Genomic DNA, 25,506 nt, shown 5'->3' with positions numbered 1-25,506 from the left:
AAGATCATGCATAGTGAGACACTCGCTCAGGCTAATCAGAGAACCGGGCGTTATATTCATGAGCTCAAGTTCAGATTCAGCAGCTCTAATGCAAGCAAGTATGCACCAAAGAATCATTCTGATGCAAATCATGTTATCAGTTTGTAAATGGAGATGCAGGAGAAGATTTAGACACAAATTACAGCAGAATAACAAAGTGATTGTCTTATTCTGATTACGTCATAACCCGAGAACAAAACCAACATTAACTTTCAAGAAAAATCCTTTTAGATTGGAAAATACCGACATCTGCAGATGTTTGAATTCAGATATTTGGATTGAATCAGAACCCAGAAACCCTGGAAGAGAGCATCTCTACAAATACACACAGGTATGATTCATGTCCTTCTTACCTGTGCACTGAGGTTTAGAGTGACACCGTCCAGCATGCCCTGAGCGTCCGTGAGGGTCAGGGTGACGCTGCCGTCGCTGGCCACACCCCCTGGTGACATCACTAAGCTCTTGGACGCAGCAGTGTGGGACAAAGTGGTGCTGGGAGCCAAACTGGTTACTGGAAGGAACGGCACAGAAAGGAAAATAAGCGACTCGTAAGCGCACGTAAAAACAGAGTTCAGATGACAAATGTTGAACTGTAATAACAACTGCAAAGTGGTTTCGGGCACGTTGACCAATTCTGTAAATATAGAGACTGACTTTTTTTTTTTGGCAGTTCTTGTAAAACACCTTAAGCTCCGTCAGACTGAACGCAGCTGTAGGGATTATTTTTTAAAATCTTTTTACAGCGTGGGATCTAAACTATGTGACATTTCTGGGGTCTGTTTGTAGCTCTTGGCAGCAAACTCACTGTGACTCTCTACTATCTTAACATAGTGTCAAGCTTTCTGGTGTTGAATGAAAGCAGCTTCGTATGGAATGGCAACAGAAGTGAGCTAATGTCAAAGACAAAAGTCGTTTGAACGTAGCCTTATGGACATGAAATGTTAGCTAGCATTTTATGTTGCCAGCTAGCCATATCGTCCACTCTTACCCTCTCTAGCTGGCAAAAGTAAAGGGCCTGCGCTGCATTTATTAGACCTGAATTTGCAAATTAACCTTTTCCTTCTACTTTACAAGTTTGTACTAATTCATTTTGTCCTGTCGTATAAATTCAAATGGGATACGATGAATGTGTGTGGTTGCAATGTGAAAACCGTCAAAGGCATGGTAAGGTAATTTTATTTATATAGGACATTTTCAGCAACAGGGCAATTCAAAGGGGGTGAATGGCTTCATAAGGCTCTGAATTAACAACATCCAATCTTCCTTTTGATTGACTTGGCTATTATAGATAACAGCTAATGCTACCAGAAGGGTTCTAAAAAAAAGAGAGAGGTCATTTCATTGTTTCAAACATAATCCTCCATGTTAAACTGTAAAATTTCCAAAATGTGAACAACAATGTGGGCCGAGCGATGGACATGTTGTGCAGTAACAGTTTTTTTTTTGTTGTAATGACAGAAAATATCCCCAGCCTGTCAATAATTCGGGCTCTTCTGCTGCTTTTGTCTCTAACCAAAAGGTGCTAAATTGCTCTGGTCACAGAGAAGCCCCTGTCATTTTTCCACTGTGATTTGAACTGAATAAATAAGCCTGGCACAGAACTGCTCCCCGGTCACAGAGCTGCCAGAACCGTATTTGCATACAGAGCGATAACACGGCTTCCGTCTAATCAACAAAAGACGAGATACTCTGAGTGTCTGGGGGAAGTTTTTTTTTTTTTTTTTCCCCCACTTGAGCTGAGAGAGGAAGGTAATTGATAAAGGGAGATATTAGCATAGAAATTTGATTATGTCTTTAGGTGACAAGCAAATCAGGCAAATGCATGGTTTCAATCTCAATCAATTTCCCGTACAGCAAAGCCTGTAAAACCTTTGCTTCCTCCCTTCACACTCACGACTGTAGAACTTCAAGTGTCACCACTTTATATTTTCTTTTCAAATTTAATTAAAACCTTCAATTCAGCTTGAAATAATAAAAAATAAATAAATAAAAAGTTGTGTTGAGGCCCTTTACAGAAAAATATCACATTTATACATGCAAATATAGAACTCAGATGCACACATTCCAATGCCTGAACGTTGAGTTTATTCAGTTTCATTCAAATGAAACACTCAGAAACACTTTATCGACCCCAGAGACAAATTAAGTGTTGCTGAACTCATATTTTCTTCTGAATTGTATATGCTGATTGTTCAAAACATATCTGGAGGGAATCGAATCTGTCATAAGGTGGCGCTGCTAAAAGAACATCCTCGCACACAAAGTTTGAAACGTACTCTAAAGTCTTTATTAAAAAGAGCTTACCTGCCATCCCGGTGCTGGCTGGGCTCTGAGGTAGAAGGTGGTCATTGGTGATGGTCATCGTTGCGCTGGTGGGTTGGCTGCTGAGTGGCGAGGCCAGCCCGATGCTGCCGTTTAGCTCTGCGCCGTTGGAGCTGCCATGCTGGGGGAGCAGATCTTGACCTGCCAAGACGTGGGAAAATACAGCCATTACAAATTACTGCTTTATAATTCTGAATAAAGACAGCTTTTGGTGTTTGTTCTGCATGCACACCCAGGTCCAATTTAAAAGCATTTAACGTAAATATATTTATTCCAGACGGTGGGGCAACATTTTGTTTCTTGCCCTGCAGCCTTCAGCTTCATACTGCTGGACCGGATCTGAAATGCCGTCTTTACTATTTGCTCCCTTGTTTGTTCCAAAAAAGTATATTCATATATCAGTTCATTTGAAAATGTGATTAAATCCAGTTTTTGTGTGGCGTTTAGTGAAACAAATGGCACTTTTTTTTATTTCAAATGATTTTCAAAAACATAGGAAAAACATGCACTATTAAAAAAAAAAAGAGAAAATGCAGGATGTTTTGTATTTAGTCATTATTCTTAGCAATACTTCAGACTTATCAGAAAACAGAATTTTCTCTATACTCTTCTTCAGAGAAAATTAAAGAAAACGCACGGCAAAAAGGATGAAGATGAAACATCTGAGTTTGAAAGATTAGAATCGCGTAAAAATAAATCAGACGGCTGAATAAGAGACGCTCAATAGCGCCCACAGGATATGATTCATCTCATTCAAGGAGATTCTATCTTCACAAAGAGGGAATAGAGACAGAAGACAGATGTTTTCACTTCATTGACAGAAGATATATAGCTCCAGGTAAGAGAAAGCCAGTGAAGAACATCAAAGATGACTAGAGAAGGAGAGGGGAAAAAAAACAGCTCAAAACTCCATTTCTGTTGCTTTTTATTTAATTCTGGGAAGCAAATACCATCGAAAAGTCAAGACTGGAGTTTATCCTCTCGCTTCCCACCAGTGTGTTTTGGCTTAGAAAGGAAATGAAGAAAAAAAAAAACCCTCCTTATGGAATTTTTTTTTCTTTTAGTCCAGGCTTGCTTATTACTTTTGTCTGCAGCAGAACCAGCTCGTGAGAACTCCAGCAACCCCCTGGCTACCGGCTCATACCTGATATGGTGAGCGTGATCTCCTGAGGGTTTCCCGGCGCGGCGCTGGAACCGGCCGCCGAGGCCTGAGCCTGGACCTGAGCGAGAGCCTGCGTGAGGCTGGAGTTGTTGATGGTCAGAGTGATCTCCTGGCTGCTGTTGCTTCCCGCCACGAGCCCAGCGTTGCCCATGACGTGGTTCAGGTCCTGGGGACCTACGCGAAGCACGATCAAGCACAGATTGTCACTCAGCTCAAAAAAGAAAATGACATACGATTAGATTTTTTTAATTTATTTTTTTACTGGTTTTTACCCGTGACGTCCTGCTCAGGCAGTCCGGCCATAGAGACCTGGGGGGAGGAGATGGTGGGCGGCTGCATTGACAGGCTTGTCAGAGGGTGGATGACGACGTTGGCAGACACCGAGGGGTCGGAGGTCGACATTAGCTGGTTGGCGGAGTGAGAGACCAGGCTGGTGTCGACGCTCAGGGGCTGAGAGAGCAGGCCCTGCTGTAAGGTCTGCTGGAGGAGGGCGGGGTCGATCTGGGTGGAAAACCAGCAACTCACGTTACCGGGGGCAACAGCAGCTGCAGCCTTCGCAGTCTTTCAAATTCTACTTCAATTTTGCCATTTCCCATAAAGTTTGATTTGAAATGTTCCTTTCTGTTGCTCTCAGCACTAAAAGAGTCATTTCTGTAAAAATGAAACAATTTTTTGTTTTTGTTTCTGGGGTTATTCTTTAGTACCTTTAAGCATATGGAAAACAATATACACAAGTTTTAACAGTCATTGATTGAGTTAATCAGAATTTATCTACATTAACTTTCCTGCTCATTACAAAAAATGTGAGTAAAATACATTGAAGTTTGTAATAGGCGTTTTGCACTTTTTGACTTTGACCATCTTCTGTAGTGTGACAAAATTAAGATATTATTATACTTATACAATTGCTACATTTTAATCCAGATTTGGGCCATACGGCGGAAAATATGTATGAACTTTAACCATTAAGTTGATAGTTGATGCTCGGACCCGCTGTTGCGCCATAGCAACATGTCATCACACACAGTCTTTGTCTTCATCCCCTGTTCTTTAGAAGCTGCAATTCAGGGACGGTTTGAAAAAATAAAAACTTTATAATGATTTTATTAAATCAGCAAATATCTGATACAGCTAAAAAATTCAATCTCAAGACCTTTTTCCACCAAAGCCAAGCGCTTTTCCCTTGAAAGCCACTGAAGAATCAGCTGTGAGTCTTCAAAGAATATATTAACAGCTACAAGTGACATGTAGCTTATGTTTTGGAGGGTCTTATACCCAGAAACAAACCACACATCGGAAATAGAACGTACTATGTTGTGTTATTGTCAGCGACCTGCAGTGTTTGATGCAGCTGCAGGGTGGGTACGTCTAAGTGTAAATAAAGCATGAACGCATGTTTCTTTTCTCAGGTTTTCTCCTTTTTTTCAGATTTTAACAACAGCCAGAGAGACAGACACATAACCTTGCTCCTCTTGTGCACGGCTCTAAAAATGTGTATTTCGAGCTCGAAATGAGTCATGCCTAATGGTCTTTTTTAGCATTTGAATTCTAAGTGAAGAATCAACAAAAATTACGTCAATGACGCGGTCACAAACCGCAGCGCTTTTTGTCTCCTTTGTATAAAGGGAAGTGCAGGAAGGGGTTGTGACGCACCAAGCTACGTTAGGACTCTTAATAGGCTAAATGATTTTTGAGAAGATTGAGAATAATATAAAAAAAAACACCCTTTAGAAAGAAGCAAACATATTGCAATGTAGAATTTCTATTATTTGTAAGCAGCTATAAAAAGCTGTTACGATAACAGGAAATGGCGAGCGATAACATGAGAGAGCATCCTGAAAGGTCACAACTCCAAGAAAGTCTTAAGAGATTTGAAATGACTAAACCAACAATTTTTTATCTATTTCAACACATGAAATATATTATACAATTTACTTTAGCTCTTTTATTAAAAAAAACAAACATGAGTATGTATGAAGTTGTTTTTATTAATTATTTACACTTTAAGTATCTGTTTGAGTAAAGCTTCTGGTTCACATCTTCACTGTGAAGCAAATCTTCTTTCCTACTTGTGAAAACATCCAGTAGTAGGTTTAAATGTTTTAAACTGTTTGCAGAAATCAGTATTTTACTTGCTTTCTGAACAGGTTTTATTTTAGAGAAACAGAAAGGTGCCGTCGCGTGAGACGGTGGTGAATGACCACCGCCTTAAAACAAACCAGTCTCAAAAACCAAAGCATGAGACGATGGTTCGCTGGAATTACAACATAAAACAAAATAAAGAAAGTTTTCTTGATTTCAATCTTGAGTTTGTTTCCAGGTAGAGATCCATTAATCCGATATATTAATATCTGTATCCGTCCCGATATTGAAAATAAAAAATGATAGCTCAGGTTTTGGTGACAATCCATAAAGGAAGATCTATTCAGTCTAATTCTATGCTTCGTGCTCTGAGCGATGTCATGCTTTATTACTTATTTTACATTATATCCAGAATTCCTTTCTGAATCGTTTGTTCACGGTTTTCTTTACATATTTGACCAAGGCAGTCAAGCTGCTGTTTTTGTCCGTTTCAGATTCTTTATTATTCATTCTACATTGGTTGTTATCCTCCTTGTTGCACTGACTGAACAGTTTAAAGCCGTTTTTACATGTTTGACCAAAACTTGTGCATTTAAGTGTGCAGCTCTACTGGTGCAGCGTTAGCAAATACATTTGAAGCTTTATGTGTTTTAAAAAAAAGGAAACATTTTAGGTGAATCCGGTTCTGTTTTTCTGTATCGAATCGGTATCAGCCAAAACCTCATATATCTTTATCGGTATCAGAAGTGAACAAAGTGAATCGGCGCGTCCCTATTTCCGTCTTGAGACAAAGTTTCCACTTTTAAACCGGTGAACGCAGCTAAAAAGTTTACTTTTCTGACGTGTCCGCTCGAGCCTCGTATTAATTCACAAGCACGTCCCTTCTGTCTGCTCTCTTATTTCTCTGCCTTATTGTCTTACGTCCCCCACGTCATCCTCCGTGGTGGCATTTAGTGGCATATTATGAAAACTTTGCTCGTGTCTAAATGTCTCGTAACCTCAAGAGTAAAACATTTGACACCAACGTCTCTCGCACAAAATCTCATTTGCCGCCTGCATGGGAGGCAGCAATGCGAACGCCATCCTTGATTTTCTCAGTTTCGCTGCTTTTACATTCGCAGAAGGTGGGATCAAATCCCCCCCGAAATGACACATAATCACGAGTCAGACGACGAGATGCCGAACCTGAACTCGTTCTGAGTGACAGTGTCCTCAAACACTCTACAGACATAATGTGAGAATGTAAAGAGGGATGCTTTTCATTCTTCTACACCTTATGTAGAACTGGTACATTAAATAATATATACTAAAAAATTATGTAATTCGCTAAGTAAATGTAAAAAACTAAAGGTTTTAAACAATATATTAAAATACCACACACAAAAAATTACATTTTTTAAAATATATTTTTCGAGCTCAAACTATGAATCAGATTAATTGAGATTGTTGAAATAACCGTCAACTGGTGTAGCAATCGATTGATTACTAATTGGAGTATACAGACTCAAAGAAAGCCCCCCCCAAAAAATCAATAAACCATTAATTAAGCCAAAACTGTACAAAAAATACATACATTTTGCATTTAAAATAAATAAAAAATACCTGTCTACAAATATGTTCTACTCAGAACTCAAGTGGCAGTTTTAGCTTCAACCTGTTCAAATTCTGTAAAAAAATTAATAAAACTAAGCAGAAACAGCTGAGCTTTTCACACTTTGATGTTAGAAGTATTTTTTTGCTACAAATGCTGTCACTGGCTTTTAGGACGGTCATGACCTCTAACCCCATGATCTACATTCTCAAAAATCCTTTCTATTTAGTACATGAGGTTTTTATTTCCCCAACTATCATTGAGGTGTATCAATATAAAAATACTAATTTCCTGCAGTGTATAAATCTGAACGGATTCCATTACTGTTGTGTATTCTGTATTTATCCTGTAAAAAAAAAGAAAACTTTAATCACTTTCCTAAACTGACAGAACAAAACTCTTATGATGCGCTTGTCACAAATAAAAACCCCTATAAATAATGAAAATCACAGTAGAAGAGCCAGACTTTTCAAAACAAAACCATTTTTCTACACAGAAGCTACAAAATAAATTGCTGCTGAGCAACATTTGTTTGCCTGCTGTAGGTCTGTGGACAGCACATGTGGTTTCACGGGGAGGTGAGTCACCTGGAGTGTGATGTTGCTCGTGTCGATGCCAGAAATCTGCACGTTGGGGCACACCAGGCTGGCCGGGGTCAGCTGGAGGTGGATGCCGTCCAGCGTGGTCAGGCCGTCCGGGAGGGAAACGGTGAGGTCTCCCGCAGCTGAAACACGTACGCAGGTACAAATTTACAAGGCTGTAATGGTTTACAGTGTTCCTCCTTGAGACTGTGAAAGCCTGTTATGTCAGACTTCAAGCTTTTCTTTAGATCCAAAGAGCTTTCGCTTGGTCAGAAATGCATCTAAGCTAAGGACAGACATAACAAGGGATCTTTGAAGGCTCCCGGATTAGATTTAGGCTTTAAACATTCAAAAGCTGTGCTGTGAATTGAAGAGATAAGGCAAAGAAAGTGGCGCTTGGTGGTAAAACAGCTTCGTCCTCCTGGGTTTGACTTGCTAAGCCGTCACATGAATCTTAAGGTCTGAGTAACAGCATAGACGTAGCCATAACTTGCCACCAACGGAGAGATGATGATGGTGATGGTCTTTTTCAAGATTTCACCTACACTGCAAAAACACAAAATCTTACCAAGTAGTTTTGGTCTAGTTTCTAGTGCAAATATCTTATTACAATTCAAATAAGACAAAACTGAACAAGTAACTTTTCATCAATATTTAGGAGTTTGTTTTAAGTCGATAATTCCTTAATATTGACTAAAACAAACATGGATGCACTGGCAGAATTGTTTTGTTATAAGTGAAATAAAATCTGCTAGTAGAACTATTATTGTTTTAAGTACGGCGCTAATTTAAGACAAAACTAACTTCCAAGTTTTCATCCAGATATAGGAGCTTGTTTTAAGTTAATAATTCCTCAACATCAATTTTAAAAGGACAAGTTCCACTGAAAGATTTTGTTCATTTATAATATGGCAAAGATGTGTTATATGTGGAATAAAATCTGCCAGTGTTTTTTTAACTGTTTTTTTAAAAATCAATATTAAGGAATAATTGACTTAAAAACAAACCTCTATATTTTGCTGAAAAGTTACTTCCAAGTTAGTTTTGTCTTTTTTCACGTGTACTAGAAATCAGACCAGAAATACTTGGTAAGATTTGTGTGTTCACACACTGGCTTTAGAGCATCAATCATGAGCCGCATATTACAGAGTAGTGATGTAAAAGTGACTCTTCAGGATAATGCAACATATCGCCCTGAGCTGAGATGCTAAGCTTAAGTGGATAAAATCAATTCTTTGTAACAAATTCCACATTAAGTGCTTAAAATTAGCTCTGCAAAGCATTTTCCTTCTACAAAATGCATTTCATTGTTCAGTTGTCATCAACAACACCCACCTGACATAGAGGCTGGCAGGATGGCCTGGCTTACGAGGCCCGGCTGCAGCAGGTTCTGGTCAAACTGTCCGCTCAAAACCTGACTGGCCGGAAGGTAGATGCTGGGGTCAGAGCTGGGCGTCTGCAGCAGACCCACAGGCTGAAGCGGCTCCGAAGCCGCCGGGTGCTGGCTCTGACCGGAGGCCCTGGTCTGCCCGGTCCCTGAGTCCTGGCTGTGTCTGGAGTGGCCGGCGGAGGAGCGCTTGGATTTGCGGCTGTCGCTGTTGGGCCGGAAGTGGCACTGGATGTGGGTTTTGCGGTGGCCCGAGGTTCTGAAGCGCAGTTCGCAGAAGGGACACTTGAAGGGCTTGGAGCCCGTGTGGAGGCGCATGTGCACCTTCAGGCTGCCCTTCGTGGAGAAGGAGGTGTTGCACATATGACAGCTGAACAGTTTCTGACCTGCAAAAACAACGCAAATCAAATCGCTGTACAAAATCGAGTTTGCTTCTTTGAAATCAAACGTCTGTGAAAAGACTTCATTTCTCCTTTGTACTGCTCACCTTTTGTAAAAGTTGAAAATATTTTACAACATGAAAATTACAAGAACAACCTTTGTTTTGGGAGTCTGCTGAGGACAATAGCTTCAGCACTTTGATGGATTTCTGCTTCTGATTTCAATTTTAAATCCAATCCAATTCAATCCAAACACCAAGTACTGCCCAAAGGACGAAGTTATACACCTTTTATTAATGCCAAACGTCAGCTATTGATTAACATTAAAGTGTGAGTAAAACACATTGTGATAGTCAGGGCCATTTCTTCCATTGAAAACAACTCTGTTAAAAGAAAATGTATATTTTTCAGAATATCACTGCTGAAGCTATTCTGTAGCTGTAAAAAAGTCTTTTAGAGATGCAATTTCAAGAAATTGTTCATTATTTAAATAACACACTTACATTTTTTAAAATTTATGTGTGGCATAGTAAAAAACATTCTGTTACTGTTTGCGGTTTTTAAAGATAATCCAGAACTTGCTAGAATCAGCTTCAATGTACCGATGCTGCATAATTATGTCTCATTGTTTTTAATGCATTGTTCCCCTGCTTTGTACACCTCACTGGTGTTTTACCTGTGTGTGTTTTCACATGGCAGTCGAGGGTTGATTTCACCGTAAAACTCTTCCCACATTCGTCACACTTGTAGGGTCTTTCACCTGTGTGGATCCTGATGTGTCTAAATAGGAAAGCAGATTGTGAAAAGTCACATGCAGAATAACTCGCTGACAGATACGTTTCACATGTGCAAAATCAGAAAAAGACATTAAAAAAAAAAAGAGCGGGTATGAAAAAAAAGAAAAAAGTTATTACAAACTGCTAAGTGTCTGGGTCAAATTAAAATATAGGGAGAAATACTGTAGCCTTTTCACAGAGAAAACAGCCTGAAGGCAAATCTTGACAAAGGAATTTGGGATTAGTCCAAAAACATGAAACCGGAGCTTACATTTTTTCATTTTAGCACCAAAACCTTTTGCGATAAAGAGAAAATGTGGCATTAAGGATTATTTACCCACTTCTAAAATTGTTAAGAGAGACCTTGTAAAAATGTAATTGGTAGAGTAGCTCAACTGATCAAAGAGAGCTAAAAAAATCTTTGAAAAAAACAAACAAACCAAAAACCCCCTGATGTGACAGTAAGTAAAAGATAACCGTTACAAAGATGTTATCTTTGCAAAACAATAAGAATAGAAGCCATTTTAAATTAAATGTTCTGTTACTCTGATAACAACAGTTTGTTGTAGAGGCACAATTTATTCCATTTAGTTTGTCTATTCATATTAATAAATGCTAGTTTAACAAAACAGCTGTTGATCAGGTTTAAATGATGTTTATTTCAAAGAAGTGATTCCTCTTAAAATGACTTGGCAGACCTTGTAACCTCTTTTTGGCCATGTCCACAGCTTATTCCAGATTGAGATCAAGACTTTGTGATGGACTTTGACCTTCTCCCTAAACCTGTGTGTAACTAATTTAGATGTATGGGGAGGATTGTTGCTCATTTGGAAAACCCAAGCTGATGTTCCAGCTTAAATTCCAGACTGATGCTTCAATATTTCCATATGACGTTATTTCCTGAAGCTCACCCGTCCCTCCTGAAGCAAAACACGTACCCATCATGAAGCTGCCAACTCTTTACCTGACAGCTGGGTTTAATGTTTTTCCTTTGAACATAACTGCTTGTTATGACCAAACATTTACATTTTAGTTGTATTTATTCTGCCTGAAATGCCTCCAAAAGGTGTGGCATTTATTCCTGAGTACATGTGCAAACTATGTTGTGCCTTTGGAGAGAGAGTTTCTTTCTATCTGAGTCTTTTAGCTAGCGTCAGTAACACTGTTTTCTTCCAAAGGGCTAATGATGCTAGCAATTTCAGCTAGCATCATTAGCTAGCTGAAATTTTGACAGAGGAATCCCAAATTCCTCTGTCAAAAAGCAAAATATCTTTTGCTTTTTGTTTTGGGGTCAAGACTCACATTTCACACCAAAACCTGTCTATCTCTGAGATGGATCCATCTTTCTCCCAATAGATGCAGTTGCCAGAATTCTCAAGCTATTTATACCTTAAATTTGATTGAGGGCTTATAAGTTTTACACTGAAGCATTGGAACGACCAGAAAAGCTTATGTTCTTCTGACATAATAGGAAAATGTCCAGAAACGGAGGTGTGACCTTTACCTGACGAGGTCGCTGGGTTTCTTGAAGCTCTTGGGGCAGTAACTGCAGCAGTTGGCAAACTTGGGTTCGGTTTCCAGCTCCACCACTTTGTCCTTAATCTCGCTGATGCGATCCCTCTCGGCCGCTGACTGGGCGAGGATCCGCTCCGACACAGAGGCCTCCTCTCCGGGGTCCTTGGCCAGCTCGGCTGCCTGCTCCTCGGTGAAAGTGATGATCTCCAAACTCCTCCTTTTGGACGTTTTTTGATCTCCGTCCTCGTCTTCGTCGTCATCATCGTCCTCGTCTTGAGGCTCGAGATCTACAACTGGCAGACGTGCGAACCGTCAGCGCAACCTGAAGTTTGAACATGCCTACCCTTTACTTCAAGGTTTTACCTTTGTTTCTTTTCGGTGCAGAACACCACAAAAAAAGGATAAATGAGAGACGGATGGAGCGCAGCATCAATGTTAAGCTCTTTAATCACGTGAGCTGAACTTAAACAAGTTGACTGACGAACAGACTCCGCTGAGAACCGCATGAAAAGGGTTAAAAGGAGCTGCAAATATGACTCCAAGTAGCAAGTGTTCATACTTGACATTACATCATTTTATGTTTTTTTATCAATCCCACAGTTTCATACACACCGGTACTTTTTTCTACGGGTCAAGACAGAGTGACGTGGTCAGCTTGGGGGTTATCTCAACAGTGCAGCTGCCTGCCTTGGAAGACAGCCTTGATCATTTGTCTGACACCTCGCACAGCTGAAGCTTAAACATCTGATGTGGACTCACACACTCAGCCACGCAGAGAGCATAATTCCCTCAGTGCATTTCTCAGAAAAGTCCACGCAGTCTTATGGGTTTTCTCAGTCACTTCCGTGTATTTCTCAGAACAGATGTGAAATTCTCAAAACCACTTGTTCAATCTTCAAATGATTGTGTCCCCCTGCGCACATCGAGAACCCAGTTTCTTGTTTCTGATGTTCAAAAGCATTTGCTTTTGCTTTTGAACCTCCAACATTTTCAATTGCTTGTGGTGTGTTACAGGTCTTCATTGAATGGCCTGGACCTCCACAACATTTAAGCATAAGTTTGTGACATACAAAAAGATTCTCATGGAGTTCCTCTCATCCTACTCCTCAATCCTTTACTTCATTGAAGATCTATTTTTACCCTCTGCAAGAAAATGGTAAGTATAGGAAAACGGCACTGTAATTCCTACAGCACTGCATGAAGTTTTCCATAACTTCATGCAGTTAAGTGCAGAGCACTATGTTTTTTCTTAGTGCTCTGCTGAGCTGTCTTTTCCTTTCTGTGTCACATTGAAGAAATGTGTCAACAAATTACAATAAATTGTGAATTTTGTCCAGTCTGTTGCCATTAATCTCCCACAAATACAATTTACAGTACATGTCATTAGAACTTTAACCATAGATTATATCGGAACATCTCTTCAGAGTACCCTGCTATATTGACAGCATGACTTATTTTCATTGCCTAATCTGTATTCAGTGAAACAAAGGCTTGTCATTCTGATGCACTGAGATGTTCATTGACAAATATTTACTTTTGAGAGATGAAGTAAGGATTTTGAGAGAGAGCCTAGTTTTTGCACGTAATCCATGCTGTTCTGCTGTCTGCATGAATAATGAACCAAAGCAACTCAGAATATCTGTAATTGATAATGGGCTACTATAGCATCTATTGGGGACAGGAACTAGTTATGTCATCCTGTGGACTAACCAACTGTTGTAATCTTGTTGACACGTCATTGGATTGTATAAAACATAAAACTGACTCTGACCGTCAACTCAGGAGCACAGCTGTATGTACTGCTGACCTGCCTTACATGCTGATTGGTCTCATGGTTATGTTTGTTTTCTAAAGTACTCTAATAATCCTCTGAAAGCTTTACATAACAGCTGGATTTATCCTGACATTTACTGAACAACTCTGTTCAGTGATGACTTACCTTACAGCACTTCTAAAGGAATATCCTGGCAAAACATACTGAACTTATGTTTTGCTAGGATATTCCTATGTTTTGCAAAGATATTCATTGGTTTTGATCAGGTTGTTCAATCATCCGGTTCATTCAGCATCCAAGTTTTTCAGGAACCCCTGATCATTCAGGTGACCTCTTTGAAAAAATATTTCCTTAGAAGTGTGGACTGTTGACGCTGACATTAGCGTTGGGAATGTCTGTGCAACATGTTTAGCACTGAGATGCTATTTTAGACTTCATTAGCTTCGGTGACAATTTAACTCCTTTTAACACAACTTTCACACAGTAGACTTTAGAAGACTATTGTGCCATTAGATCGTTTTTTTTCATCTAGCGTGCCAAGAGAAGCGGCTTTGGCGTCCATCGCTGTTGTTTTTGGTTGTCGCTTGTGCGTAAAATTTACAGGCGTAGCAGAAACGAGCAAATACAAAGGTTCCGGCAACAAACGTATTAATTGCGGCAAAGTTTTAAACAATTAAAAATCTATGGAATGAATTAATTCACGTGAATGCATTAAAGTCCCAGCCCTCTATTATTTATATTTTCTATATTTTATAAATGATATAACATTTTTAGCTATATGACCATATGTTCCACTAGTACATAAAATCCTATAATAATATTCTTCACTGTAACACAACGAAATGTAAAAAAGTGAAGAAAAAAAAACGCAGTTAATATAACTTGTGGAAAAAGAGCCCATGAAAATTAATCTAAATCACTGAGAAGGAGCATCATGTGAGAAATTATGACAACAAAAATCACATAAAGAATTGAGAAATCCAGATATGGTGTCGACGTCCTTACCTTTTTCCTCCACACCGTGCTCCTTCTTCATATGCCTTTTACAAAACAGACTGGTGCGGAAGCACTCGTTACACATGGAGCATTTGAATGACTTGCTGTGGATAAACGCGTGCCGACTCAGACTTCCGTTAGTGGTGAAAGAAGCTTCACAAACGTCACACTTATACGGCTTCATCCCTGTAAGGCAGAGGTGAGAGCATTGCTGAGTATCTGAATTTTTTTTTTTTTAAGTATTTGAAACCTAAATCAGAAAACAAATTTCCTCTGATGTGGTTCCGGACCACATCAGTTCGATACAGAAACGATTCGGAAAGTTTTCCCACCTCTAAAAAGAAAGCTCACCTGTGTGTGTGTTGAGATGGGACTTCAGCACTCCAGCAGAAACAAAACCTCGTCCGCAGAGGTGACATGCGTACGGTTTCTCCCCGGTGTGGGATCGGATGTGCTGCTTCAGATGGCTCGACTTTTTGAAAGCTTTGGAGCACCAGCTGCATCTGAAGACAAGTGAGGATCAGGTTTAGGAAGATTTATTTATCATTTCAGGTCGTCTTAATGCAAAATGGATGAGAACAGAGTGTTTGGGGATGTAAATTTAAGACGAATTCAGCCAGGGGGAATTATCTCCTGTCTCCAAAGGAGCTGGCTGGTAAAACAAAGCCTTTGTTTCTTGTTTGTTTTGTAGCTGAAATAAATGTTTGCTAGAAGAGAGCCAGTTATTGGAACAATGAGCAACTATTGAACAAGTGAGAATGAAAACTGCAGAGGCAATAGCTCTTTGTTTTTGAAGGTTTCTTCTATTCGAGGTTGTTCACACATCAGATCCGCTGATTTCTGTCTCTCTCATGTTTTATTCATTTTATTCAATGTGAAAAAGAAATTTAAACAGTGATAAGACTTTCCTAAATTTAAACCTACATTGTAAAATCCAGAGATTTTTTTTTTTTTTTTACAGTCAGCAAAAATAAGCAAACCGAGTCAATGTCACGCCCAGTTCCACAGCTCTGATTCCTATTCAAGTATCTTTTCAAGCCTATTGAATGGTCAGGCCTAATTTTATGGAATTATCAAGTTATGGCAAAATTACGCCATGCAAACATAATTTACTATATGCAGAGAAACATTATCTTATTAGACACAAACAGTTAAATTTTGATTTTACAGTTTCAGAAATTTCCCCAAAGCTTCAAATTTAAGTTGGAAATTTAACACAACACCCAGATATTTGGAACCATCAACTTTTTGGATTTCCCCGTGATCCTCGAAACGAACCTGTAGGCTCTCTTTGTGTTGTCTTCACCGTCTTCCTGGTAGTCTGCTGCTTCTGTAGGCAGCTGGAGATCAGCCTGGCTGCTCTCCTGAAGAAGTCCGTTTGTCTGCAAAGAAAAACCAACACATCAACAATCCAATTATAAAATATACCAGATTATATTTCACCGCTGCAGCAAAATTCCACTGCATGCTTTTTGAAACAGTTTAGTCAATTCTTAAGTCTCCTGGGAGATTTAGATCTAAAAATTAGCTTCACTCAACCGTTTCTGAAGCAAAACAATGGAAAGGGTATATCACCTTTTGAAAACACAAAAGATGCTTCTTTTTTTTTTCTTTTATTTTACAGAATTTGAGTACTCACAACTTCTGAGCTGGGGACGTGGAGCAGGTTTGGAGGATGGTAGCTGGAAGACAGAGCCTGGGACTCAAGTGTGCTGGAATCCTGCAGCTGCTGGACAGCGGAGAACTGGGGCTGGTTGTAGCTCGGCTCGGGTATGGTGAAGCCTGGGTGTGGGAAGTAGAGACTGTTTATTTCCTGGATAGTCGCGTTCTTAACACAGCCACAGAAGCTAATATCTACGGTCTTCCTTATGTCGGCTGTTGATGATACAGCCAGCCTTCACCAAAGAAAATAAATATTGCTCCTACAGGATTGGCTACTTTGCAAATGTCAGGCCTAAGTAATGCTGCTTAACACACAGGCGAGTTTTTCCACAAATAACTTAGTTACTTTCCATAGAACAAAATACTGAATAGAAAAGGATCCACTGTGTTTCCATCTTCTTGCCATTTGTGTTTATTTGTATTAGGGAATATGACAGTGACAGTGGAGGATTGTGTTGTATTTAACTGAGGCAATGGTAACAGCATAGTTATGTTTTCACTGTAGGGACATATATGTATGACATAAATAGTACTGTAAATATCGGCTACTGGCCACAGCAATATTAACTTTGGATATTGATATCGGTCCTAATTTTCATGTAGATTAGGGTTTGGGTTATTGCACTAATTATTTTAGTGGCAGTGTTTCTATTTATGATCGCAATGTAAATTGTTGTACCTAAAACAGGTCGGAATGAAAAATAAGTACAAAAAAAAAGTAATAATTTGATGTTATCTCTCATCTTTTATCCACGTTCAATTTATATTTATCTCCAAGGATACAACAATTTTATTTTCTTAATCTTACTGTTCCAAGTTTTCCAAAAATGGTGGGAGCTCTGTAAACAATGCCCCTCATCCTACATTTTATTTTTTACTTGAATACTGGATACAAAATGTTGCTTTATTATGAGATTTTGATATAAAATGACAATAAATGACTTTTGTTACTTATTACTATAACTGATAGATTGCTATTTCTAGGAATCAGGTGTTTCCTATAAAAAAAAAAGTATTTTATGTCTCTTTGGGGTTATTAAATTTTGAAGAGCTGCTCATTTTGAAGCCACACGTGAACTCCAAATGCTGCATCATCTCCCAGCACCAGTAAAACCTGAAGATATAAACCAGCTTACCAAATGAGATTCTGCTGTAAGTGACTAAATAATGCTGGGTTTCCACGAGGGACCCAGAGGGCTTCATGTCATCAATAGCAACCTTTCAATCACAGCACATGACAACACTCCAGCTCTGATGGCGTGGCACCACAGGCTAAAGCAGGGCTTGATGTTCAAGAGCCCCTCTTATCCAGATACACGAGATGCCTGGCCTTCAAAATCTGATGGCAAACCGGTCCGCGCGTCTTTCTCCTTGAGCCAATTAGATCTCCCATCTGTTCTGCTTAGATGTGAAGGTCACACTACATCCTTTTTCCGCTCTCCTGGGAGAGCGGAAAAAGACGGACCTATCTGCTAAATGTTTGATGACCGAATGTTAAATTGTTTGTAGCATCAGAACAAGCTGTGTTTTCAGACTGGGCAGGAGTAAGAAGTGCTGGTAGGGAGGGTGGCAACAATGTGGTGGAAAGAAAATCATGTATGTTTGAGTTATGCAAGAGAAGAAAGACCAGCAAATAATAAGAAACAGGTTGCTTCCCAGATGAAAGTGCAAAATTATGGTAAGATTTACTATAGAAATTATGTCTATGTCTCTCCTAAAAATCTTGAAAACAAAAACAAAAACAATATTTCATCATCAATGTTATGTTAGATCATTTTTCTGGCCAGAAAATCAGTTCCACTCTAATTAAATCAGGTGTGTGGTGTAGTGATTATTAACTCGGCAGTGTAGGCAGATGCCAAGTCATGTTTGAAAATAAAATCTGTATCTCTATAAAGGTTGTCAGGAGAGAGGAATCACATAAACTCACAATAGCCACGGTTCATACCATGATTATCTTGTTATGCTGACAATACCTTATGACTTCTACCCATTGTTAATTTAACTTTCCAATAATAAGCTTATAGTCAGTGCTCTAAACAGATACGATGATGATGGTGTTCAAGTTTATAGCAAGTAATATGTAAAATAAATCATATTCAAAAATGTTAAAACCTTCAGTATGAAAGCGCAGTCAACGTGAATGACTGTTGTTTTTTACCTTGTGTTAGACTTTGCTGGTCAAAGGTAGACTGAGGTAGTGTCTGTGTCTCAAACTGACCGATATTCTGCGGCAAAGCATGTTGAGTGGTCACATACGAGTCTGCAAGAGCAAAGATGCAAAAAAACATTTGGTTAGTAAATGATTTCAGGGCACGTTTACACTTTGAATATTGGACTATAAACATTTGCTGACACAGCAGTTAATGTGACTGAATTCTATTGTTAAACTCCATGAAAAACTTCATGGCAGGGTTTCGGTCTTGTTGAAAATAATACAAGATTTTCAAAAAAATGTATAAATAAAAATGTGAAAATTGTTGCATACATTTTCATATTCAGTATACGGCCAGTTTAAAAAAAATAAAATAAAGAAAAATAAAGATTTTTTCTGCACGAGATGAGAAAAACAAAAACTTGTTGTCTAATAATAGCCAATGAGTTAAGTTGATTCATTTGATTCAGGGTGACAGTGTTGACCCTACAAATTATTGTTAGAGGCCAGTTGATGTTTTAACAGTCACTCTTCTTGAGCATATGAAGTGCTAAAACACTTCAGAGACATATTTTTCTAATCTCTATCAATTGCACAGAGGAAAGTTTAAATAGACTGACATTGTTACTAAAGAGAGAACAAGTCTAAATGTAGTTATCTATTTCATATTTCTTTGTTCTCTCTCCAAAAACACATTTTACGTCCGCTGTTACCTTCGCCTTGAACTAGTGGCTGGTCAGCCAAAGGGGCATCGAGTGTTACTTGCTGGCCTCCATTCACAACCTCTGCCTGGCCCAGTCCCAGCATGCCTTGCTGCTCTGCTGCAGTAGTGGCAGCCTGCTGGAGAGACTCCGCCTCCATTTCCACAGGCATGTCATGGGTAACGGCGCCTGTTCCCAGCGGGTCCTCTCCTGACTGTGGTTGCAGCTGCTGGGCCAGTTCATACCTGATTTCCCAGCATGATAGCAGAAAGTCAGAGCACAACACTAATCCTCAAAAAGGTCACATCGCTGCACACAAACAAACAAACAAAAAACCCGCGAGGACCCACAAACCTGTGCGTCTTCATGTGCTTCCTACAGTTGGGTGACGACTTGAACGTCTTCTGGCAGTAAGGGCACATGTAAGGTCGGAGTTCGCTGTGAGTGGTCATGTGGCGCCGCAGGCTCCCGCTGGTGGTGAACGTTGTGTCACACACCAGACACTTGTACGCCTTTAGGCCCGAATGCGTTCGGATGTGAGCTTTGAGGACTCCGGAGGAGGCGAAACCTCGACTGCACTGGATGCACTTGTACGGCCTTTCTCCTGTGTGAGACCTGGGACAAACAGAGCAAAACGTCAACACAACTATAGTTTCACACAATAATTCCACGATGCGTGGTGGTTGGACTTGGCCAGACAGAGGTTGCGAATGGATGAAATGTTGGAAAATAACCGGATCAGTCGTGCGCAAACTGCTGTCCAGTGCCTCCTCCAAGACGGTGCACGATTTCATGGCAATGTACTACTTAGCTGACATTAATCAAATTCTATCAATATTTAACGTGGTGGCATTTCCAGTTAATCTGTGATCCGAAATAAATTGCCTCTTGGTGTAGAGATTAATCTTCTGCTTGAGAAAGAACTTTTACTTTGTTGTCATTCGCTCCTGCTTTTAGGCATTCTACATTACAGAGTGGATTTTTGAAAAATGTTTCGCTGTGGTATCTTGCTCATTAGTTTTGTGTCAGCCTTGTGAAACACTTCTGCACAGCTTTTTTTTTTTTAAATGTGCATTACAGATAAAGCTGCCTTTGAGTTTGTGAATTATTCACCGCATTGAGATGTATTAACTTTAATGTAGTTGTTATCCTGGAACTTTATCGGCAAAATGTCCGATCTTATTTACTTAGATTTTGTCTAGAGGACAAATAATACTGATTGAGATATGTCATTTTAAATTACTAACAGCATCTGCCTTTATTTACTATTATTAATCAAAGTTCCATTCAGCTCAAAGCTCATGAAGCAACATTGTTTGACATGCATAGCTCTAGCTGATAAGAGCCTACAGTTTTTCTTCTTGTTTTGTTTCTGTGTAGCCTGATACGACTGATGTAAGAAATCTTTTCTTTCTTTTTTTTTTAAAGTCTTCCACCAATGTCCAGGCAAACAGGGATTTATTCTTGCGGATACGTCTAAGCTCCTCCAGAAGGATCTGAGTCGTATCAGATGAAAATGATCACATACAGACACGGAAACCCAGATCAGCACAACACTGACAGCTGTAGAATAATGAAAAGCTCTGCTTAAAATCAAAGCGGATGTGTTGTTGTCAAGATAGTGTTGCCACGGGAACAACATCAACAAAAAAAAAAGCTTTGCTGTGTCAGGGCACATTTTTTTATAAAACGAGAGGAAAAAATGTTTGTCATTATCCTTCTAGCATCTCACAGCTTGCAAAGTAATACAGAGCTGTGAAAATTTGTTGCTTTTTTGTCTCAGTTATGTGGTTCAGATCTTCTAAAAAAATGTTAATATAAGACAAATGTAAGCTGAGTAAATAGAAAAAGGAGTTTTTAAAAGACGCTTTAATTTGCTAAAGAAAGAAAAATCAACCCAACAAAACTTTGCCTGGATCTTTTTCATAAAGATACGTCTTTCTATCACATCTTTTTAATTTTTCACATAGAATCATAAACTTTCTCTATGACACTGCCTACAGAACGTCATCACAGCAACGTTTGTCCACTGATGCCATTCACAACCGTTCTTAGGAGCGACGGACTGAGAAATAGTTTACATGATAAGCTCGGTAGACTCACAGTTCCACCAGGTGTTGCTGCCGCTAGTCTGGAGGAGCTGTGTATGGGAACATGCATGAAATAATCAAAGCAACACTCCAGGTATGTTTTTGATGAAGGAATAACAATATAACATAATATCAAGCTATTAAAAAAGTTGATTTTACAAAATAATCCCCTTTAAGATTTTTATTTGTAAAAAAATAATAATAAAACCAAGAAGCATAGCTTTTATTTCAGTTCTCAGTTACACAAAAAGAAAATTCAACGGGGTATCCATGCTTTTGGAAGGCCTGTGTTTAGGCTTTAGGTTAAAACAAATTTCAAGAAGGTGGAACACACAAAGAGAAAAACAAAAATTGAAGAGAATCACCAGTTTACTTCAAAGATGTTTGTTTTTTTCTTTGGGGAAAAGCAGAGGGGAAACTTTCTTTACCAAACATTAGGTAAATCCTATGTGCTTCTCCACCATCTACCAGCAGACAATTCTGTTTCCACCTTCCACATCAATTCACTCTCATTTTCCTAGATGCTGTCATACCGTTCTACCCAAATTTATCACCTCCATCACCATCCCATTTCTCTCTGCTCTATCTCACTGGTTCCCCCTCCAGTTTTGTTCAGAAATTCATGGCATCATCCTGCCAATGTTGAGGAAAACAGTACCTGACATGTTGTTTTAGATGGCTTGACTTTTTGTAGGCCTTGCTGCAGTACTGGCACTTGTACGGCCTGTCGTTGCCCACAACTTCCAGGAACTGCTGAAAAGCAAGGCGGGGATTCTGGGAGGGGACGAGGCCTGGTCAAACAAACGAAAACACGAAACCTTCAAGTCTTCCACGTGAAGGCGCAATGGTGAGCATGCACACATTTATGACCAGCAAAATTCACAAAGTGTTCGCACCGTAATCCGTGATGAGGATGGGTTCCTGCAAGGGGATGTCGGGCAGAGGTAGGATGTTCTTGGAGGCTTTGGCTTTGTTGGCTTTCCGTTGAAATCTGTTCTTCTTTTGCTGCAGGCTTTTGAAGTGTGACGCAATGTGCGTCTTCCTGTGACCGGATGTGCGAAAGATCTTGTCACAGTGAGGGCAGGGGAAAGGACGCACGCCTGAGGACACGGAGCGCAAAAGTAGCCATGTTACGTAAAAACCCACAAACTCTAGTTATTAACCTGAAACAAAAACAATACTAAACACAGGGTCTCTGCAGGGTCCACCCAGTTCAAATTAAAACATTCGAAAACCTTTTTTAAGACTATTATGATGAAAATTAAGTTCTGCATTACATCAGAAATGTATGAAAGAAACATAGTATCAAATGGGTTGGCAACACACGTGATTTAATGGTGAAGATGAACGTTGTCTGGTCAAACTGCAATAGATTTACAGTTAAACCATAATAGATGCAAACAAAGTAGTTGCTAACTAGCTAGCTTACTTTGTTATAACTAGTTTTTTTTTAGATAGCTAGCTAGTTTTTCTCCTCCCTCAATTTTCACTGCATGAACCAGAACCAAAGGTTCCTACTAATAGAGCCACTAATATACATTTGCTGGCTAGCATGTGTATATTAGCACCTAGTTGCCAGTAACGTCAATTGCCTTGAGTCACAGATTGCAATGAAGAAGTGACGTTTGTATAACAGAAAAGTCCCATGAGGAAAAAAAACTATGAAGGATATAAATAGTCCTGCCACCATACAATTTAAAACCTGTGATTAATGTATTTTAAGGCCAACTTATCTTTTTTTTTATGATTTTCAAACATTTTAATTCCTTAATTTTAGATAGGTGAATTTTAGACTTTTTAATGATATGCGGACTCCCTGAAAAAATTAATAAATCTGATAAATGTCTACTGAGACGAATGGAAATAGTTTACATCTCCAGAAAGTATTAAATTACTGAAAGGAAGCACATAAAGAACCACAGAACAAACACAGAGGCAGACATTGAAAGCCCGGCTCTATCAACTCACACTAGAGGTTTCCACAGATGCTTGAACTGAATATGATCTACAGTTTGGCCTTTAGACGGTATTCAGTTAAATAAAAGTCTTAGCATTGGCTTTCAGTGCGAGCACTCCATGAGGCGGGCCGCCATCCTCACCTGTGTGCAGCCGCATGTGCACTTTCATGCTGCCTGAAGTGGAGAAGCGCTTCAGACAGCACTGACACTCGAAGGCCTTGATGCCTGTGTGTGTCTTCATGTGCGCTGTGAGAGTACTCTTCACAGCGAAAGCTCTGAAACACTGTTTGCACTTGAAGGGTTTCTCGTGGGTGTGGATGCGAATGTGGCGGACGAGGTCGCTGGGCTTCTTGAACTCTTTGGCGCAGTAAGGGCAGCCGTGCCAGCGCACACCGTCCTCTTCCCTGATCGAGCCTGTAGCGGAGCAAACAACTGAATCAGCTCTTCAAAGATATTCATGCTAAACGAACTGCTCCACATCTTGTCATGTTACAACCACACCTTTCACTGTTTTACTTGCCTACTATCTTAAGGGTGCATTCTCACCTGATAGGCTTGTAGTTTCAGTTCAATTGGGGGCCAAACTTACAACATTTGTTACATTTTCAGTTGCTGCGGTTAATTTCACACTGTGTGAAATGAGCCAAACCCTTTGAAAAACCTGTTTACCTCCTCACCAGTGATGGTGCTGCACTTAGACCTACTGAAGGAAACATCTGAAGGAGACACTGAGCACAACGTTCTTCTTCACAAAATGTAAGCAAAAATGAAATGGTGTGAGACCTTAATGGTTGGACGTTTTTTTTTTTGTTTTTTTTTTTTGTTAGTAAAAGACCACAAGCCATTTATCCCGGACAAGGAAGCTGGCTAGAACTGACGTGAAGTTTAATGGAGCTAAATCCACAGACATCCTGGAAGAACTAAAACAACTGAATACCCTAAATATCGTACTACTAGTGTATTTCCAGCTGTTTCATGTCATACATGAGATGAATTCTTGGCTATGAAAGCTTTGAAGACCTCCAATAGTAGCTCTCACAATTTAATAAATCTCATCTCACCCCCACACCTTCACCTCCAGCCTACCTGGCATTTGTATAGGCTTCTTAAAAATGCTCCTCCTCTTCTCCCTTAGTGATTTGTCTGGGAACTCTGCTTTCTTGCTCTCTGAAGCAGTGCCCTCTGTGCTCGGATTCTGAGATTCTCCGGATGGGGCGTCACTCTGCGGCTGGACGACACTCAGACCACTGTTCTCCAAAGCTTGCTGCAAACACAGAACAACCACCCCGCCAAACCCGGCTCAAAAAGCAGTCATAAGTAAAAAAGTAGAAGATAAACTGAGAAAACAAAGAGGAAAAGCTATTATCTACAATATGTTATTGGAGAATTCTTATCATCTCTTCATTCGTTTTTGGACATGGTTTGCAAAAGTGGAACATATCCAGGCATGAAAATGAAGCCCTGATCCCAATCCAAAGCTCAGCAATAATTGCATCCAATTACATTGTCATGCATGGGTTCTATTAACTCTACGGCCACGGATGAAGCTCTCTGCAGGAAATTCATTATGTGCTTCCGATCTCCACTGCATGATTAAAGTTTCCCCTACAGTGAGAAACCCTGTCATCCAATCACTGCAGAAAAGCACACTGAATTATCTCATAATTCAATGTGCTTTATTATGATAAAGCATACAATAAAATATATGATACGTTTTACACCAGGCCCTTCCATTTCTTAATTGTTATCCTAAATGTGTGGCTGCCATTCACTCACCTGCAGGATGTCCTGGTTGATTGCAGTTTCCATGGCAATAGTTGGCTCCGGAGCCTGAGGTTGAGCCGTCTCCCCACTGACCTGCTCCGACAGCTCCAAGAGCTGCTGGATGACATCTGTCACCCCCTCGCCACCCCCCGGACCCCCCACTGTCTGACCTGTTGTCTCGGTCTCCTGCAGTCAGATAAAGTAGATGGGGAATAAGAGTGAAAAGAGAGAGAGAAAAAAGGAATGAGCAACGTGACGAAAGGACCGAGAGAGGCCAGAGTTTGATGGCTGACTAAGTTTTATTAGGGAACCCCAGGAGCATAAAATGAGCCAAGGATCGGGGAATTACTGAGCAGAATGCCAATGTCTGAATCACTGGCACGCAAACACAGGTGACAAAATAAACACCAGGCTGTAGTTAAATCTAAATAAACAAATTTAATTTGTGGTAGCTAACCTGACATCATTTAACTGCAAATAAAAACAGTTTGAATAATCAGCGTGAAATTATTCACAATATTCAAATAGAATATTAATATGAGCACACAAATTAAGTTGGCCATTTTTTTAA

At 39.7% G+C, this 25,506-nt stretch overlaps 1 protein-coding gene across 2 annotated transcripts in view; it reads right to left on the bottom strand.

The window, feature by feature from the left end:
- The window catches only part of LOC103478277 (zinc finger protein 236), a 56,107-nt gene that overhangs the window by 12,743 nt on the left and 17,858 nt on the right, over positions 1-25,506 (bottom strand). For both annotated transcript variants that reach the window (XM_008431998.3, XM_008432000.3), the window contains exons 8-27: positions 24,948-25,121; positions 24,258-24,435; positions 23,313-23,585; positions 22,110-22,313; positions 21,872-22,004; positions 19,478-19,738; positions 19,136-19,368; positions 18,429-18,530; positions 16,245-16,387; positions 15,884-15,987; positions 14,957-15,108; positions 14,615-14,791; positions 11,825-12,128; positions 10,221-10,324; positions 9,113-9,550; positions 7,784-7,920; positions 3,796-4,024; positions 3,506-3,697; positions 2,344-2,502; positions 393-550 (exon numbers count right to left, since the gene is read on the bottom strand). In XM_008431998.3, the coding sequence (XP_008430220.2) occupies positions 393-550; positions 2,344-2,502; positions 3,506-3,697; positions 3,796-4,024; positions 7,784-7,920; positions 9,113-9,550; positions 10,221-10,324; positions 11,825-12,128; positions 14,615-14,791; positions 14,957-15,108; positions 15,884-15,987; positions 16,245-16,387; positions 18,429-18,530; positions 19,136-19,368; positions 19,478-19,738; positions 21,872-22,004; positions 22,110-22,313; positions 23,313-23,585; positions 24,258-24,435; positions 24,948-25,121 (3,855 nt within the window). The remainder of the gene's footprint in view (positions 1-392; positions 551-2,343; positions 2,503-3,505; positions 3,698-3,795; positions 4,025-7,783; positions 7,921-9,112; positions 9,551-10,220; positions 10,325-11,824; positions 12,129-14,614; positions 14,792-14,956; positions 15,109-15,883; positions 15,988-16,244; positions 16,388-18,428; positions 18,531-19,135; positions 19,369-19,477; positions 19,739-21,871; positions 22,005-22,109; positions 22,314-23,312; positions 23,586-24,257; positions 24,436-24,947; positions 25,122-25,506) is intronic.

The sequence above is a fragment of the Poecilia reticulata genome, chromosome 16 (assembly GCF_904066995.2).
Source record: "Poecilia reticulata chromosome 16, P_reticulata-male-v2, whole genome shotgun sequence".
NCBI classification, from domain to species: domain Eukaryota; kingdom Metazoa; phylum Chordata; class Actinopteri; order Cyprinodontiformes; family Poeciliidae; genus Poecilia; species Poecilia reticulata.
Note: the sequence above shows the minus strand (reverse complement) of the source record. Positions and strands in the feature narration are given on the sequence as shown.